Below are 15,430 nucleotides of genomic sequence, written 5' to 3' on the forward strand. Positions count from 1 at the left end.
TACAAACAAGTGATATCAGCATTAAAACATTACTTTAGAAAAAAATATGTAACATAACAGAAAAATTTTTGTCGTTTTAATCGTACAAGATGCTGCAGATAAAGATGAAATAAAACTGCTTCTATTTACATAAAAAAACATCAAGAAATGAAAAATTTAGCACAGGTGAAAATTTCAGTGGGCAGTAATTGGGTCATTTACCCTTACAACAGTGTGGTTTTAAAAGCAAATTCCACTATCATCAGCATTTCAGTTCAAATCGTAAGATATTTAATTTTTGATGAAAAGTTTTGCTTGTAGATTAAAAATTAATGTTACTATGGCGTGAATGTAATACGCGACATCTATACTTGACAATGTATGTGCGAGGATATAGCAGCGTATAGCTGATTTTTTTTCCTAGTAGGAGAGGTGCAAATTGAGATTGGGAGTTGAGTTGAGTTGAGTTGAATTTATTTCATCGACAATGGACTCAAGGTCCTACAACGCCGAGGCATAGTGTATATATAATAAAAAGAAACAAAATGACTGAGCTAATACAATGGCATCAGCCTAACAAAATTCGCATTAATAAATCATAATAAAAAAAGAAAAGATATAACAAAAATAAAGAAATAAACTATAAGGAAAGAAAATATAAATATATACACATACATACGCACATAACCATGCATACGCATGCATACACACATATATTCAAAAAGAAAATATATACATATATATATATATATGAGAGAAGAAAACAAAAACAAAAAAAAAAAATCAAATATAAAAACATAACAATTTAGTAAATAGTAATGTGCTATGAGCAGAACACTTGCAAACTAATGGCGACCAAACGTCTTATCAACAAAGTAACTGTAAAGGAGCACCCTGAAACAGGGCCGATCATAGCGTCGGCGTAGATCATGCGGAAGAGTATTCCATAGTCGCGGACCAGCTACGCGGAACGAATTTTGGTAGTAAGAGGTGCTAGCATATGGGATCACCAAATCAAATTGGGAGCGATGAAGGGAGCCACAATCTCCAAGAGGCTTAAACTGGAGTTGATTAGCAATGTACTCAGGTAGACCATTCCGCAAGATCGAGACCAAGAGGCACAACGAGAGGTACACTCGTCGCTCAGTAAAAGGCAGTATACGAAGTGCTCTGTATACAGGGGTGATGTGTTCGGAACGACCAACATCGGTGACAAATCTTAAAGCAGCATTTCTGCAACGAGACAACTTAGTAACCAAAACACCTGATAGGTCCAATGCAATGCCGGAACAGAAATCAAAATAGGGGAACACGAGGGCATTCACTATATTCAGGCGAATTGAACGGGGCAAGGCGTCGCGGCATCTCCGAAGACGAGCGAGGGCAGCATAACTCTTTCGAGAGGTTTCCGCTGCAAAAGGGCCCCAAGAAAGGGTAGAGTCAAGAGTGACACCAAGCAGCTTAACTGTATCGCTGATCTGGAGCAGTTGGCCATCAAGGGTAGGGGCATGGTCAGCCTCACTGAGAATGGTGGACAAATTTCTTCTAGAGGCAAACCATGCGGCAAAAGATTTGCGCCAGTTAGGATAAAGACAATTGTCATGACCCCAACCCAAAACATGATCCAGATCATCGTTCACGACCGCAACAATACGACGGATCTGGCTAACTGGGCCAGAGAATTTTAGCACAAAGTCGTCAGCGTAGAGGTGGCACGAGCAAGATGTAAGAGCTGAGGGCAAATCATTGATATATAAAGAAAATAATAGCGGTCCACATAGAGTACCCTGAGGAACACCCGAACAACGATCAAGCCAACCAGAGGTCAAACCGCCCCGCATCTTAACCGCCTGTGAACGCCCAGAAAGAAAAGACTTGATCCAGCCGCAAGCAGAATCGGAAAAACCAAGAGAAAGGAGCTTTATTACTAGCACATCAATGTTGAGCTCATCGAAAGCGCGCCGAAAGTCCACGGACACTAGTAACGTGACGTGACCTACATCCATGGACGCCCTAATTTCATCAACAAGATTGATCAGTGCAGTATGAATACTGTGGTGCTTACGGAAACCCGACTGCTGGGGGCACAGCAGTCTGTTAGACTCCACGAAAGCTGACATCTGCCTGAGTGCCACCGCCTCGAGAAGCTTCGATGGCGCGCATGTCACGCTAATGGGCCGAAAATGATTCAACTCAGAGGGTTGTTTCACCTTAGGCAGAGGGGTCACAAGTGCTTTCTTCCAAACAGTCGGGAATATACCCGAATTGGGACAGGGTATGGAAGCCATTTTGGCTGCATTTTAAAAATTTTCTCATTAAGGAGTGAATATATCATATCAGCTTGAAATTCTTTCCAAGAAAGTTTAACACTTATAACATAACTTCAGGCAATTTAAATATTCAATTTCAGTTTCTTGTAGAAGAATAAAAGCAATGCCAAATTCACCAAACGGGGTTAATTAAAAAATCTGATCGTAATGCCATTACTCTGTAAGGTCTAAGAGAAAGTAAGAAGGGTAAAGATAAAAAAAAGTACAAATTGCGTTGGAGTCAGTGGCCTCCAAACTTCCAAAGAGATAGGAGAGGAGACGCTCGTGCTCAATAGTCGAAATATGAGTCTTGGCAGTACAGTTGCGGCTGTGAAGATGGGTCAAGTTATGTTGAAGGTAGAGCGAGAGAGAAAGAGAGAAATAGAGAGAATGTGTGTGTGTGTAAATACACCGCGTATAGTAGATGCGTAAGCGTACTACATGGCCGTATCATAGAGGGTGTTCAAAAAATTTTCATGTCTGTTCTGCATTATTGCATTACTTCATCATAATTTGAGTCTATTCTTACCATTAACTTATAATGTACTATATCAAGGTGTAAATTTTTTCTGTATTGAAATATGAACGATTATTACCGATAAATTGAAAAAAAAAATTTGCGTAGGCTCTACTATTACTCTTATATTATCAACACATATCCATTTTTTATGTTCTAAGTATTCTTACACTATTTTCGACAATGTAAATTATGTTGGCTATTTAATTATACAAGTTATAAGAAGAAAAAAACAAATTATACACAAGCATTACCTATCAAATTTATTTATGTACTATACACATACAATTATTAAAAATCAAGTGGTGCGTAATTATATGTAACAGCATACAGGGAATGAAAACATCCTGTAATGTCGATACATGCCGGTATTCTCAAAAACCTCATGGGAGTATCTTCACCTGCTTTTGGACGTATCGAGTGATACTTGTGACCACAAGATGTAGTCGAATGAGAAGGGCAGAGGAGCCCGTATGGGAGGCGGGGTGTGCAAACATGGGTTACTATATCCATACACGCCGTGCTGAGGCGACAGCGGGCAAACAGGAACCCACTCATATATTGTTGCAGGCTTCCACACGCGCCTGCAGTGTTACTGTTATAGGTACCCTCAGGGGAGATTATTTTGAAGCTGTTGGTGGCACGAGCAACTATTAGCATTTGATACCTCACTCGACTTCCCGTGTCCTATATCGCTCCTCCTGTGTTTCGTCCCTGGTTTATTTATTCGAGTCGTATATTTATGGCTCTAATCCATACTCGAATCATGCAGACATTTTGTCATAGGTTCTGTATAGTATATTTACTTGACTCCCTACATTCGTACAGTAAAATCCCGAGATACTTCGTACCTTAAATCTTTGTGTATCACCTTTTGTTTCAAAGCTGGAAATATTGCTCGCTATGAGCTCTGCTCTTATCACTCGAATGCGTTTGTATGTGCCCCTATGCACTCACACGTACAAGAAAGAGAGAGAGAGACAGGGATAATTGTGTAAGTATACCATGCGTTTGTGCTTCAAGTTACAAAAATATTCAAGAGTTGAGGTTCTCTTTGAATGTAGTCCATGCAACTACTTTAGCTATCAGTAAAATTTTACTAGATTCTCACTGCTTTGCGTCTTTCAGTTTTAGCTCCCACTCTGTGCATGGATGCATTTTTTTTTCTTTGGTGGAGGGGGTTACCCTTTACTACAAAATGTTCAATAAATATGTGTCTGCTTTGTTTAAGAACGAAGTTCTTTATGTCGCGTGCTTGGGGGGCTGGAATTTTAAAAACGACAGATTTTCATGAAACGGAAGTCGCTTACCGGAAGTCTCTTTCGAGGTCTCTTCCTCCTAATTTATTTTATTTCCCCCCTTATCCCGTCACCTTCACCATTAGTCCCCTACATACTTCCCCTCACCCTGTCTCTTCCAACCGTGCTGCGCTAGCCCAATTGGAAATTTTATTGGGCTGCCCAAGTTAGACGTGTGGACCAACACAGACAGCTCAGCTTGGCCACAGGTTGGCTTGTAATGGGGCGCAGACTTGGGCACATGCTTTTCCCCAGCCACCGCTTGATTTCGTCTGCAGAGCTATGTACGATGGTATACATATATGTGTGACTTGCACGAGCGTTGTGTGCGTGTTTGTGTAATTAATTGGTGTGAGCACGCACACCATCAAATTTTTCATGCTATGTATAAAATTATAATAGGGAAAATTCGGGGACTTGTCAAATCAGATTCCTATGCATGAATACGAGACGAATTTCTTAGAGTGCTACAAGATTATGATTAACAATTTTTTTATTAGTCTAATAACATCCTTCCTGTCAAGATTCTACTAAAAATACCGAAAAAAAGACTTTTCCTGCAGGACATGTGCTTTAATTTTTTCCATAGATATTCTTAAGGCTTAGTAAATGAATAAAGAAGTTGGTTAAAATATATGTTTATACAATTCTCATTAAGATTCACCTGATATTTACAAGTGTATACGTGCGTGCACAAGGTTCATCGCGAGTATAACTATATATATACTTTAAGCAGACGCAATCAGGTGGCGGTTGGGCAGAAGCTTGGGCCCAAGTCTGCGCCCTATCACAAAGATACATTTGGCCCCACCTTGGCTAACTGGGCATCTTGACTTGGGCCAAGCTATCGCCTATTTTCAATTTCTAATCGGGATGTTTTGCCTCGCCCTGCCATTCCCTTTCACACTACCCCATCAAAGCACGCATACCAAGAAATTAATGTTTCATTCAATCATAGTTTTTTTCTCTCCAATAATTTTTATTCAACTTAAAATTTTTTCTTCTACAGTGCTACAAAAAAAAAAAAAAAAAAAAAAACAGTTTCCAAACAGTTTCCAACCGCCAACCACTTACTTTCTGGCCATAGCCCTTAGCTACTCTGCTATGAGCTGGCTCAACTTAAGAGAATCAATAACTTCTTCTTATTTTTTCAAATTTTTCAAAAATTACAAAAAAAATTTTTGTACTGTGCAAAGACAAAAATTAATATTTATTGTACTTTCATTCTTTTGAAATTTTTTCAATCGTGATTGAAGTGATTTTTTCACTTAAGGACGTTCTTCACATAGTTTGTGGGGGAAAGTTCAGAGAAATGATAGGAACGCTAATGTAAACAGAAAAGCTAGCAATTTTTTTTTCTCATGTAGATGGATGTATGTATGTATGTCCATTTTTCTTATGTATGTACTCATATACATGCTTTCACATACACCTTATCTCCTCTTTTTAAGTTTATTTAAAATTTAATTTGTGGGTCTATTTAAAAATTCGATAAGTTTTTCTCAAAGGAATCTTTTGTACCCAAAATATTAGAAGATTCCTACAAATCGTATAGATGCAATTTGATGTTATTTTTTCAGATGGTTACATATTAAATATCCATTTTTTTCAATGTATTATGCATGAAATAATGGTACAGTCGAACGAGCTGCAATGTTCGTGGGTATTTTTTACTAGCGGCCCCCCGTCGCGGCTTTGCCCGAGACTTACTAAATGGAACACCGTCGTGTGTTAACATGTGATGTAAAACGTTTTCAGTTAAAAATTTTACATCTATTCCTGACACTTCCCAGAACAAAAATCTTCTTATTCAAAACATATTTGTTCAAAATACATACAATTTTTTTTGTCAAATAATAAGCTGTAAAAAATAAAAAAAAATATAACTATGCTGAAAAGTACTGCTCATTCCTTATGCCATAAAATAATCGTTGGCTCTACAGGACCGTTGATTTGCAGTTTTTTCCGTATAATCTACGAAAAAGGCTATTTTTTAAAGCTGGTGAGATTTTAAACACCCAAAAAATATGCATTAAAAAAAATTTTTTTTTCTTTTATCTCACAACTTTATTGCCAGAGCAACAAAGTCCTGGAGCTTTATCTCTATATTTTTTATCGCCACAAAAATACAAATACATATTCTACCTATTTCAAAACCTGGAAAATTTAAGAGATTGCTGTGAGGGTACTGATTAAAAAGGTGATCTCTCACGCAATGAATTTTTTTTTAGTCAATTTTGACGCTGCTGTTTCAATCTCGACAAACTTTCGGCGTTAGCTTCTTGACGCCTAAAATTGTATTCATTAGATGCATAAAACGTTTTTCTTTCAATTCGCCCTCTTGCGACTTATGGTATGGTTAAGACTATTGTAACCCTATAAAGGCTGTTTTTTGTCAACATTGTTAAGTTCTAATATATTTGTTGGCAAGTTAGTTCGACGTCCGATGGCCCTACAAAAGACCGGTAAGCTTCTTAAGTAACTCCTTTCTTGACTGAAGTTAACATCAATGTTGACTGCCTGGATACCTCAGGATGATCTTCTCTAGTCTGCTGTTGAAGCTCCAGACTGATCGGGAGGAAAACTAAAACGTTTGAAGCCTTGGAGCTAGTTGTAGAGATCTTCCCCAATGGCTCTTGGTATAACGTTGAAGACATTGGTATCGAAAACACCTTCTTTTTTTGCAGACTCAGTTGTTTTGGTGACTAAGTTAGGGAGATTGGTTCGTGATGCTTACTCGTTGGAGACTGTCTCGTTGGCTCAATTTTTTTTTTCCCTTATAGCTGTTAGATTCTCCCAGCGCCGATCTTGGAGAGGATAGGTGATTTCTGGTTGAATGCTTAGAGTCAAAAGAGTAATATAGGGTCGTCGGTCACCGGGGTTCCCAGCTTTTCGACGAACAACTGCGCTCGTGACGACTGTCAGTGAATGACTGACTTGGTTTAATAGTGGCCGCCTTTAGTTAACATAGTCTGTTGGTTGACGAATCGTTTTCGGAAAGGTTAGTACAAATGTATTTGTTGGCAAGGTAGTTTAAACTTAGGTGGCCCTTAAAAAAATCAATGAGATTGATGGTTAAGTAAGGAACGTAAGTGCTTATAATGGACCTGAAAAGGGTCAGTGGTGAAACTTCCAGCTACTCCTTATTATTATTCTTGATCATGAAGAGCTGGCTGCAGGTAGCTTGGACTCTTACCCTCGAAGTCTCTGTGTATGGAGACCATGATGGAGGAAGGTGCATTGCTGACCAAAGAATATCTTGTCTTCAGGTCGTTTCCCGGATAACCAATCGCTCATCGTTAGTTGGGAAAGTGGGCCTGGATAATAGCTTCTCTGTAGGTATGCCGTTGGGACGACCACTGAGAAAGAAGCCGTTGTGGCTGCCCGTGCTCCTCAGAGCTGTCTTCCCTGGCTTACATTTGTAGTATAAAATTCTCTGACGGCACCAGGCTGGATGATGGAACGGCCACATAATTCTGAAGTGTTGAAGCAGGTTGTGCTCTGGCTAGATACGTCTCCTGGTATTTCACCGGAGACCGTATCAGTTAGACTGTTTTTTTTATTAGTGGGACTCATCAATCCTGGAGGTTCAGGATGGAATTAGACCTAGGTAACTTGCTCATTAGAGAAGTGTGTTGTCGGTAACCGGGATATCCAGCTACATGACTTACATCAACCTTCTCGATGCAGCGCGACATACTGCTGGTAGTCAACTGTGAAAGTTTCCGGCACACTCCGGCATATTACCACCACAATTATTTAATTCTGTTGCAGGTAGCTTCGATTTTATGTCGACACCACCTAGTGGATTCTATCGAACCAACGTTAAAAGCTGGTGTATTTTTGCAAATTTTTAAGCTTATTTATTGCTATTGTTATTAATTTTTTTAAGACAAAAACTATTCTAGAATCATCTAGGAAGTTTTAAGAATCGGTAAGCAAAATCTCAGCAAAATCGGTTCAGTGGTTTTTGTGGTTAGCGATTATAACGGTTTTAGTGACTTTGCTGTATATATTAGTAAGATGCTATTACAATATATGTTAGACGTTTAAATATCTGTCAAAAAAACCTATGTGTAATGAACGTCCTAAAGGGACAGTCACTGGCATGTAATACTACCCTATTGAAGAAAACTGTATTATAGGATGATTTTTCTTATTTTTTTGTATACAATTATATTTTGAGTTTTAAAAATGGACAAGAAATAAGTGTGGAATCGTATGTGATAAATAAGAGCGTGACGTTAGGGACGTAATCAGCGTAAGCAGTAGAATGTTGTTCTGAAATCACCGGAAGATTCGATGGAAGTGCACAGTCTTGTACTGGCAAGCCCATACGTTATATTTTTAATTGTATTGTGCCGTAATATATTGTTTATAATCGTTAACTCATTGAATATTGAATAATATCACACCCAATTAACATAGGTATACTTATTTCTGCGATAATTGCACTATCTCCGTACACAATATAGTTTCATAGAAGGTTTTTTTATACTCAAAATTACATTGTTTGCCATATAATTTTATAGAAGTATAACTTCATACTCGGGGACCCAAGCACCCACTGTTTACTCGTTTTCATATGGATATACCTATACATGCGCTTTTACGTATACTTTACCCTTTCTTCCTTATTTTATTAAAAAAACAACTTGTGAATTAATTTCAAAATTTTATAGGTTTATATAATAGTTATCTACCATACTAAGCATCGAGAGCTTTCAACAAATCATTTCCTTATATTTTTTTTAATTATTCAATGCATCCTCGTAAAAAAGTATGACAAGTCTTTCACTGCCTATAAACTAATTTAACAGAAAAACAAAAAAAGGAGTCACAGCTCATCACAGATAGTCGTAAAACTGTTAACTGTACACTTAGCGTAAGAAAAAAAAAAAAAAAAAAAGAAAAAAAAAGAAAATAAATAAATTAAAAAAAATTTAAGAAAAAAAAAAGATAATGAATTAAAAAATAAAAAAAATAAACAAACGAATAAATAAATAAAACGAAATAAAATTAAAAAAGACATAAAAATACAATGTAATGAAAAAAAAAAAAATAAATGAAAAGATTAAATAAAAAAAATAAAAAAGGAATTAAAAAAAACATTTTTTTAAATGAAAAAAATTAAAAGAAACAAACCAGGAGGTATAAATGGGTCATGGGACCCACGGTAAGAACGAAGTTCTTTAAACATGAGATAAGTATAAAGAAACACAATTTCTTAGGTAACAAGGGGGTCGCAAGACCCATAAGAAGAACGAAGCTTTATAAAAATAAGTACTGCACTCATGTAGCTCAATAAAAGACCGTCTTGTTACTTGAGAAATTGATAAATGATTGGTAAATCAACTATTGTTAAAAAAAAAATTTATTTTTTTTGAAAAAATTTTTTGATCAGTAAAAATGTGTATTATTTTTTTTATTGTTATCGTTTTATTTATTATTATTTAACGATGTAGTTATATGTTTTATTTATTTTAAAATTTCACTAATAAAAAATACGATAACAATAAAAATAATGTTATTATTTAACGATGTAGTTATATATTTTATTTATTTTAAAATTGCACTAATAAAAAATACGATAACAAAAAAAAACTAATAATACATATTTTCACTGATCAAAAAATTAAAAAAAAAAAAAATTTTGTTTTGCAACAATCGTTAATTTACTAATTATTTTTAATAATTTGATTTGTTACTTAGATGATATTTGCTTGTTCTGAACAATATTCATTAACATTGGCACGTTAAAAAATGGAAAAATAGAAACAGTAGGTAATAAAAATTTTTTAATTTCAATTTAATAGGTCCTCTTTTTTTTGCAGGAAGTTATCAATATGCGCAATCGTAATATTATTACGAGCTACTTTAAGTAAAAGAAAAATCATCTATTTATCTCATTTCGTTTTGGAGATATCGTTACTTTTTATGCACCTTTTCGTTTTGAACTTGCTCACTCAAAACTTCCGGAGCATGCATCGGGGAAAGTGGGTGGGGCCTCCAGCGGTGGTTTGCCGAGCCGCCGATTCTACTAGCTGGGGAGAAAAAAAATCGTTTTTTGCGATCGATATTTAAGATACTTGTAATCGATAAAAATAAACGGCGTTTTAGGTACTTGTAGAGTAAACAGACAAAGAGAAATATGTTTGATTTTTGCTGCGGTTCGCGAAAAGTTTGCAACCGATCTTGCTGAAACTTGATGTATATGTTAAGAGTTATCATATCTACCTTTGTTAAAATTTCAGCTCTTAAATTTATATAGAACGTGAGTTATTAAGTATTTCAAAAATGACTTAAAATGGCAGTATCTTTTGCGATTTGCGAAAAAAACGGCTCAACTGATCAAAACTCAACGTGGCTCATTTTGTTTGTATTGAAATTGCGCATCTTTTTTACAACACACTTTTTTTTGTACGATTCTTCGGTTGTCTTCTAGACGCGGAGAACATGTTTTGGCCATTTTTGCCATTTTTTTGGGGTCTTTTGCTGACATCTCTACTTGTTAAATTCTATGTCAATTTGTTACTATGTATTAAAACTATTACCATATTTTTTTTCGAGTTAGTCAGAATTTTGTAAATATCGATAAGACTTTAAGCTAATTCTACCATACTATTTTTATTCATATGTTATACTAGTAGTAAACGCTACTCATAGAATAACGTACCTTTTCTTATTTTGGGCATTTCTGAGTGGCTGCTGTGCCCTCAGAAGGAAAAAAGTGTTCGTCACTCATTTGCATCCGACTAAAGCGGTCCCTGATGGTGTGACCTTTATTCGTGGTGTTATGTGACAAGTAGCACCACCCTGGTGGCTGGAAGCTGAACCAATTCTACTACTACGTATGTTGTTCAAACACTTCAAACGGTAGACGTGCGAATACAGTCAAAACATGAGTTATATATTTCATCAATAAGTTTATTAGATTTATTTATAATTATGTGGGTAAAGGATCCCATAAATACTTTGAAGGACGAAATGTAGTAAATGCAAAGCATATCTTTTATTGAGCCAAGAAATCGAAAACGTCACATCAACAGATGTGATCTGTTTATTTTCGAAATCAAATAATTTGTTGGGAAAATCTCATATGCTAAAAATTAAAATAAGCCCTATAAGCTCTAAGAGAAAATAACTATATTGTTGTATCTGTTCTTGCCCAACTGGCTCTCGAGGAAGCTATAAGCATATTGTTGGTGTTTTAACACATTTGTCAAGGTATATAGGTTATAAAATGCAAAAAATATGTAACACTAAAGAACATCAGTTTTCACACACGATGTATCATATAAGTATTTTGTGTTAATACAGAATGCGTAAAACATTTAGTGGATTTAACTTTTAGTAAATACCTTTTCATCCCGTGTAAATCAGTGCTGGCTTAATGTCATTACTGCCGTTACAAGTTTGGCAAATTCAAGCAAGAGCTGCTTGTTGCGTCTGCTTAAGGAGATTTGGGAGTAATAATAAAATGCAGGGATCACAATGATATTCAGTTTTTTTAGATAGCATCGAATATGTAGAACTGATATGAATTTTTTCAATATTTTTTATTCGTCATTTTTAAAAGAATTAAACAAATAAAAATCATGTGATAAACATAGGCTCTTATGGAACGTAACCTCAATTTTGACATTTACATGGACAAAAGTTTTTGGAATATGCAAAGATATTCAAAAAATCTACCTATAAGCTAATTATTGCTTAATTATTCAGTGAGAAAAATTTTAAGGAGTATTATAGTGCACTTTAAACAATGCTAACGTCGAACGTAAGTCAAATATCGAGTTTGTTGGGTGCAAGAAGGGGTACGTGATAAAGGGGACCAAGTTGTACGGATGGGGGGGACTTCCTCTTCCTCGACCCTTTGAATGATACTCCTAAACCTCCTTAAGCATATATATAGCAACTCTGGGAGCAAAACATCGAGTAGACGCATCATTTCAATGCACTATATATACTATGTATACATCATACTTTTGCAGGCTCTTCATACTTTTAATGGCTCTAATATGAAAATGCCTGATTTTATTCACATTTGATTTGATGCCACTGGCATCCCCCCACGTTTTCAACTTTTGCTACAGGCTGGGGTGCCACGTGTTATTCTCGGTCCGAATAGTCACACTGCAGTCACTCTACTCTAGAGAAGAGTAAAAAGTTCCGGAATAATCAGCCTCAGACAGTGGTAGCAATAAATACTCCAATAATAAGGACTGCCATCAGAACGGCGAGAATATCCCATGCGATCTAAATTGGCAATAGGCTTTGCCGACTACCGGAGCAGTAAGATAAGTTCGTTCTATTCCATTCACTATCTCCCTCTTTTGAGTACATTCTATTTACTAGACAGTAAAGTTTATATGCCAATTGAATCCAGAGCTATTGTTTCCACTGACTTCTTGTATTATATATACATCCATCTTCGTTTACTTTGGAGAGAGATAGAAAACAAGCTAAGCAACGAGCCTCTACTATTAAACATGATTTGTTAGGTGTGTATCATACCGTCCAAGGTACCGTCCACCCTTTCCAAAGATACAGTTAATCTGCCCAGCTTTAATGTGCTGTGGCTTTGTATCGCTCGGAAATCGACACTTCATATACTTCTCTCCCTCAACTCCCATGTAATTTCATCTTCTCTTAAAATACTTTAAATATCTGGATTAAAGTTTAAGGGAGGGAGATCAATGATTCTGATCCATTATGACAATTTACAGTATAAACGGATGGCCATACCGATTGAAGCAATTCCCCTTAAAATAGAAAATAGAACACTGTTTCTATTAAAAAAAATGAATATGTACTAGCTTCAAAGTTAACATTTAAAAGAAACTGTTAAGGATGCCTTTTTATCTATAGCTTGTCATTTACTAATACAATTCTAAAAGATAGTATATATACATGGAATATCACATAAGGGAGCAAAGAAGATAATCTAGTGACACAAAATTTCACGAACAGACAAGAAAGAAAAAGTGACTCTGACGTGAGAAAAGATGGAGTGATCGACTTTTTTGACTAAATGTGACGATACTAAACAAAATTTTTTTGTTATGTGATTACCAACATTAAGTTCTTACCAATACATTCCAAAAGAGTACAGAAATTTGCTCCAATTTTTGTAGTTTTTAAATTATTAAAAGTGAAAGTTCTCAAAAACGCTACACATGCCCAGAGAATGATTGAGTAGGGTGCATTAGGCATGAGAGATGATGGAGAATGTGGTTATCGAAAAAAAGGTTCAGTGCGAGAATAAATACAAAATTCTAACAAGAAAAGATTTTTTAATAAGTGTAATATTATTTTTAGTTGAACAATATTTTAATTTTTTGATCATACCTTATGATGCTGTAAGCATTACAGTAGTAGATGGTACATTTTTATTAGAAATCAAGTACTTATTATGGTATAATTCCCTTACCAATAAGTAAATATTGTTTTTTTTTTTTGTTAGGAAATAATATATTTGTTGCTTTGGCCCAGGCTCGTGGACGACGCCCGCCTCGCCTTGCTCCGTATTCTGGGCAGGAACAGCCGGGAACGCCGGGATGGCGAGGCGGGCTGCATCAAGTGGAAGACGCTCTCGTGAGTGTAAAACCAGGGCTTGAACCAGAGATAAGTAGGGAGATTGCCAGTGCCTGCAGAGATGAGTAGAGAGATTGCTAACGCCAATGCTACGATGCGAGACGACTTTTTGGCACTGATTGGAGCGCCCCGCCGCTGCCAGCCGTCGAACCGGGCGCACATCTCAGTACTCGTATCGGACAGCGTGCGCCTACGAGAAGAGTAGTGGATTCGCGTGGAAATGGTCAAATAGGCGCACATTTTGGAGGGACGTGGAAGGGGTATACCGAATGTGTGTCTACGAGGAAACCCTCGGACCGGTTTGAGCTTAGGCCACCAACGATCACGTCAGAAGCGACGCCAACGAAGCGATTCATCCTGTCCTCCATCGCGCGGCTGTTCGACCCATGCGGCTGGCTAGCTCCAGTGGTCTTGAACGCTAAACTACTTCTGCAAGACATCTGGCGCGCTCATCTGGATTGGGACGAGGCCGTCCCGAAATCGATGCGCCGTCGGTGGTTTAGCTTCGCAGAGGACATTAAGGGCATCGTCGATCTCTCGTTGCCCCGTTGGATTGGATGCTGCGGCTCGGCGCCTTTCGAGCTTCACGCATTCTCAGACGCCAGCCATCGAGCGATGGCGGCGGTCGTGTACGCGCGGCACTCCGATTCCGATGGGCGCACACGGATCAGTCTGCTCGCCGCAAGGACGAAGCTCTTCCCTATACGGAGTCTCCGCCCCTCTCCAACAGTGATCTCACGAATGACGATACCGAGGTTAGAACTGCGGGCAGCCTTGCTCGCCGCAAAGCTGCTCAAGGCCGTTGCCGAGGACCTTGAAGTGCCTGTAGACTGCTGTCACGGGTGGAACGACTCGCAGATTGTGTTACGCTGGTTGCACTTGCCTGAGCCAACCAACAACGCACTTGTCAACAACTACGTCGCGCACATTCAGGATCTCCTGCCATCCCACATCTGGTGCTATGCCCCAACGAGCTCAAACCTGGCTGACGTAGCCTCTCGAGGAACCGACACCGACTCGCTCAGTCACCATGCCTTATGGTAGGAGGGGCCCGCTTGGCTTGCCGAGTCTGCAGACTCCTGGGCGACAGAGCCCTTCGCCCCACCGGACTCCAACCATGACCCCACGCATCCAGCGGCGTCTTCGAGCCCCGTGCCATTGTCAGAGTCACGCCTGGAGGTTGCATGCCACACCGTACAGAGCGTCGACCTCAACGTGCTCGCGAAGTTCTCCGACCTCAGCGTGCTGTTGCGATTCCTCGTGTGACTGCGGAGATGGGTGCACCTCTGAACGTCGCGGATCCCCACCAAGCCGATGCTCTTGGCACCGACCTCCAGCGAACTTCGAGATGCCTTCCTCGCCTGTGTTCGCTTAAGTCAGCTGCAGACATTTAAAGAGGAGATTAACTATCTTTGAGACGGCGAGAGTTTGGGCAAGAAACACCCGCTCACCCGCCTGGCTGCCTTTCTATACGAGTACACTCAAGTCCTGCGTGTCGGCGGGCGGCTCCAGCACTCTATGCTGACGAACGACGATAAAGCATCCACCGATCCTGCACGCAGCCTGCCCTCTCGCCCGGCTTGTCGTCACTTGGGTGCATCTTCACGCTCTACACGGTTGCTTCCGCCTAACGACCGCCTACGCTGCGCGATGAGTGTGGATCGTTGGAGGCGCTCGGATGATCAAGACCTACTTGCGACAATGCACCACCTGTGTGCGGCTATATGCCC

General features: G+C 38.5%; 2 protein-coding genes across 5 annotated transcripts in view; both read left to right on the plus strand.

Annotated features, from left to right (window-relative positions):
- Positions 1-15,430, plus strand: part of kek5 (leucine-rich repeat, immunoglobulin-like domain-containing kekkon 5 protein) — an 884,967-nt gene that overhangs the window by 372,140 nt on the left and 497,397 nt on the right. The gene's annotated exons all lie outside the window — the stretch shown is intronic.
- On the plus strand, positions 2,592-14,744 carry LOC149373538 (uncharacterized). The gene is made up of 3 exons (XM_089596878.1): positions 2,592-2,645; positions 13,570-13,700; positions 14,012-14,744. The coding sequence occupies exons 1-3, from the start codon at positions 2,592-2,594 to the stop codon at positions 14,742-14,744; spliced, it is 918 nt and encodes a 305-aa protein (XP_089453004.1).

This window comes from Copidosoma floridanum, unplaced genomic scaffold (genome assembly GCF_036245765.1).
Source record: "Copidosoma floridanum isolate Cflo_tuat_1 unplaced genomic scaffold, Cflo_Japanese_pri ptg000030l, whole genome shotgun sequence".
Lineage (NCBI taxonomy): Eukaryota > Metazoa > Arthropoda > Insecta > Hymenoptera > Encyrtidae > Copidosoma > Copidosoma floridanum.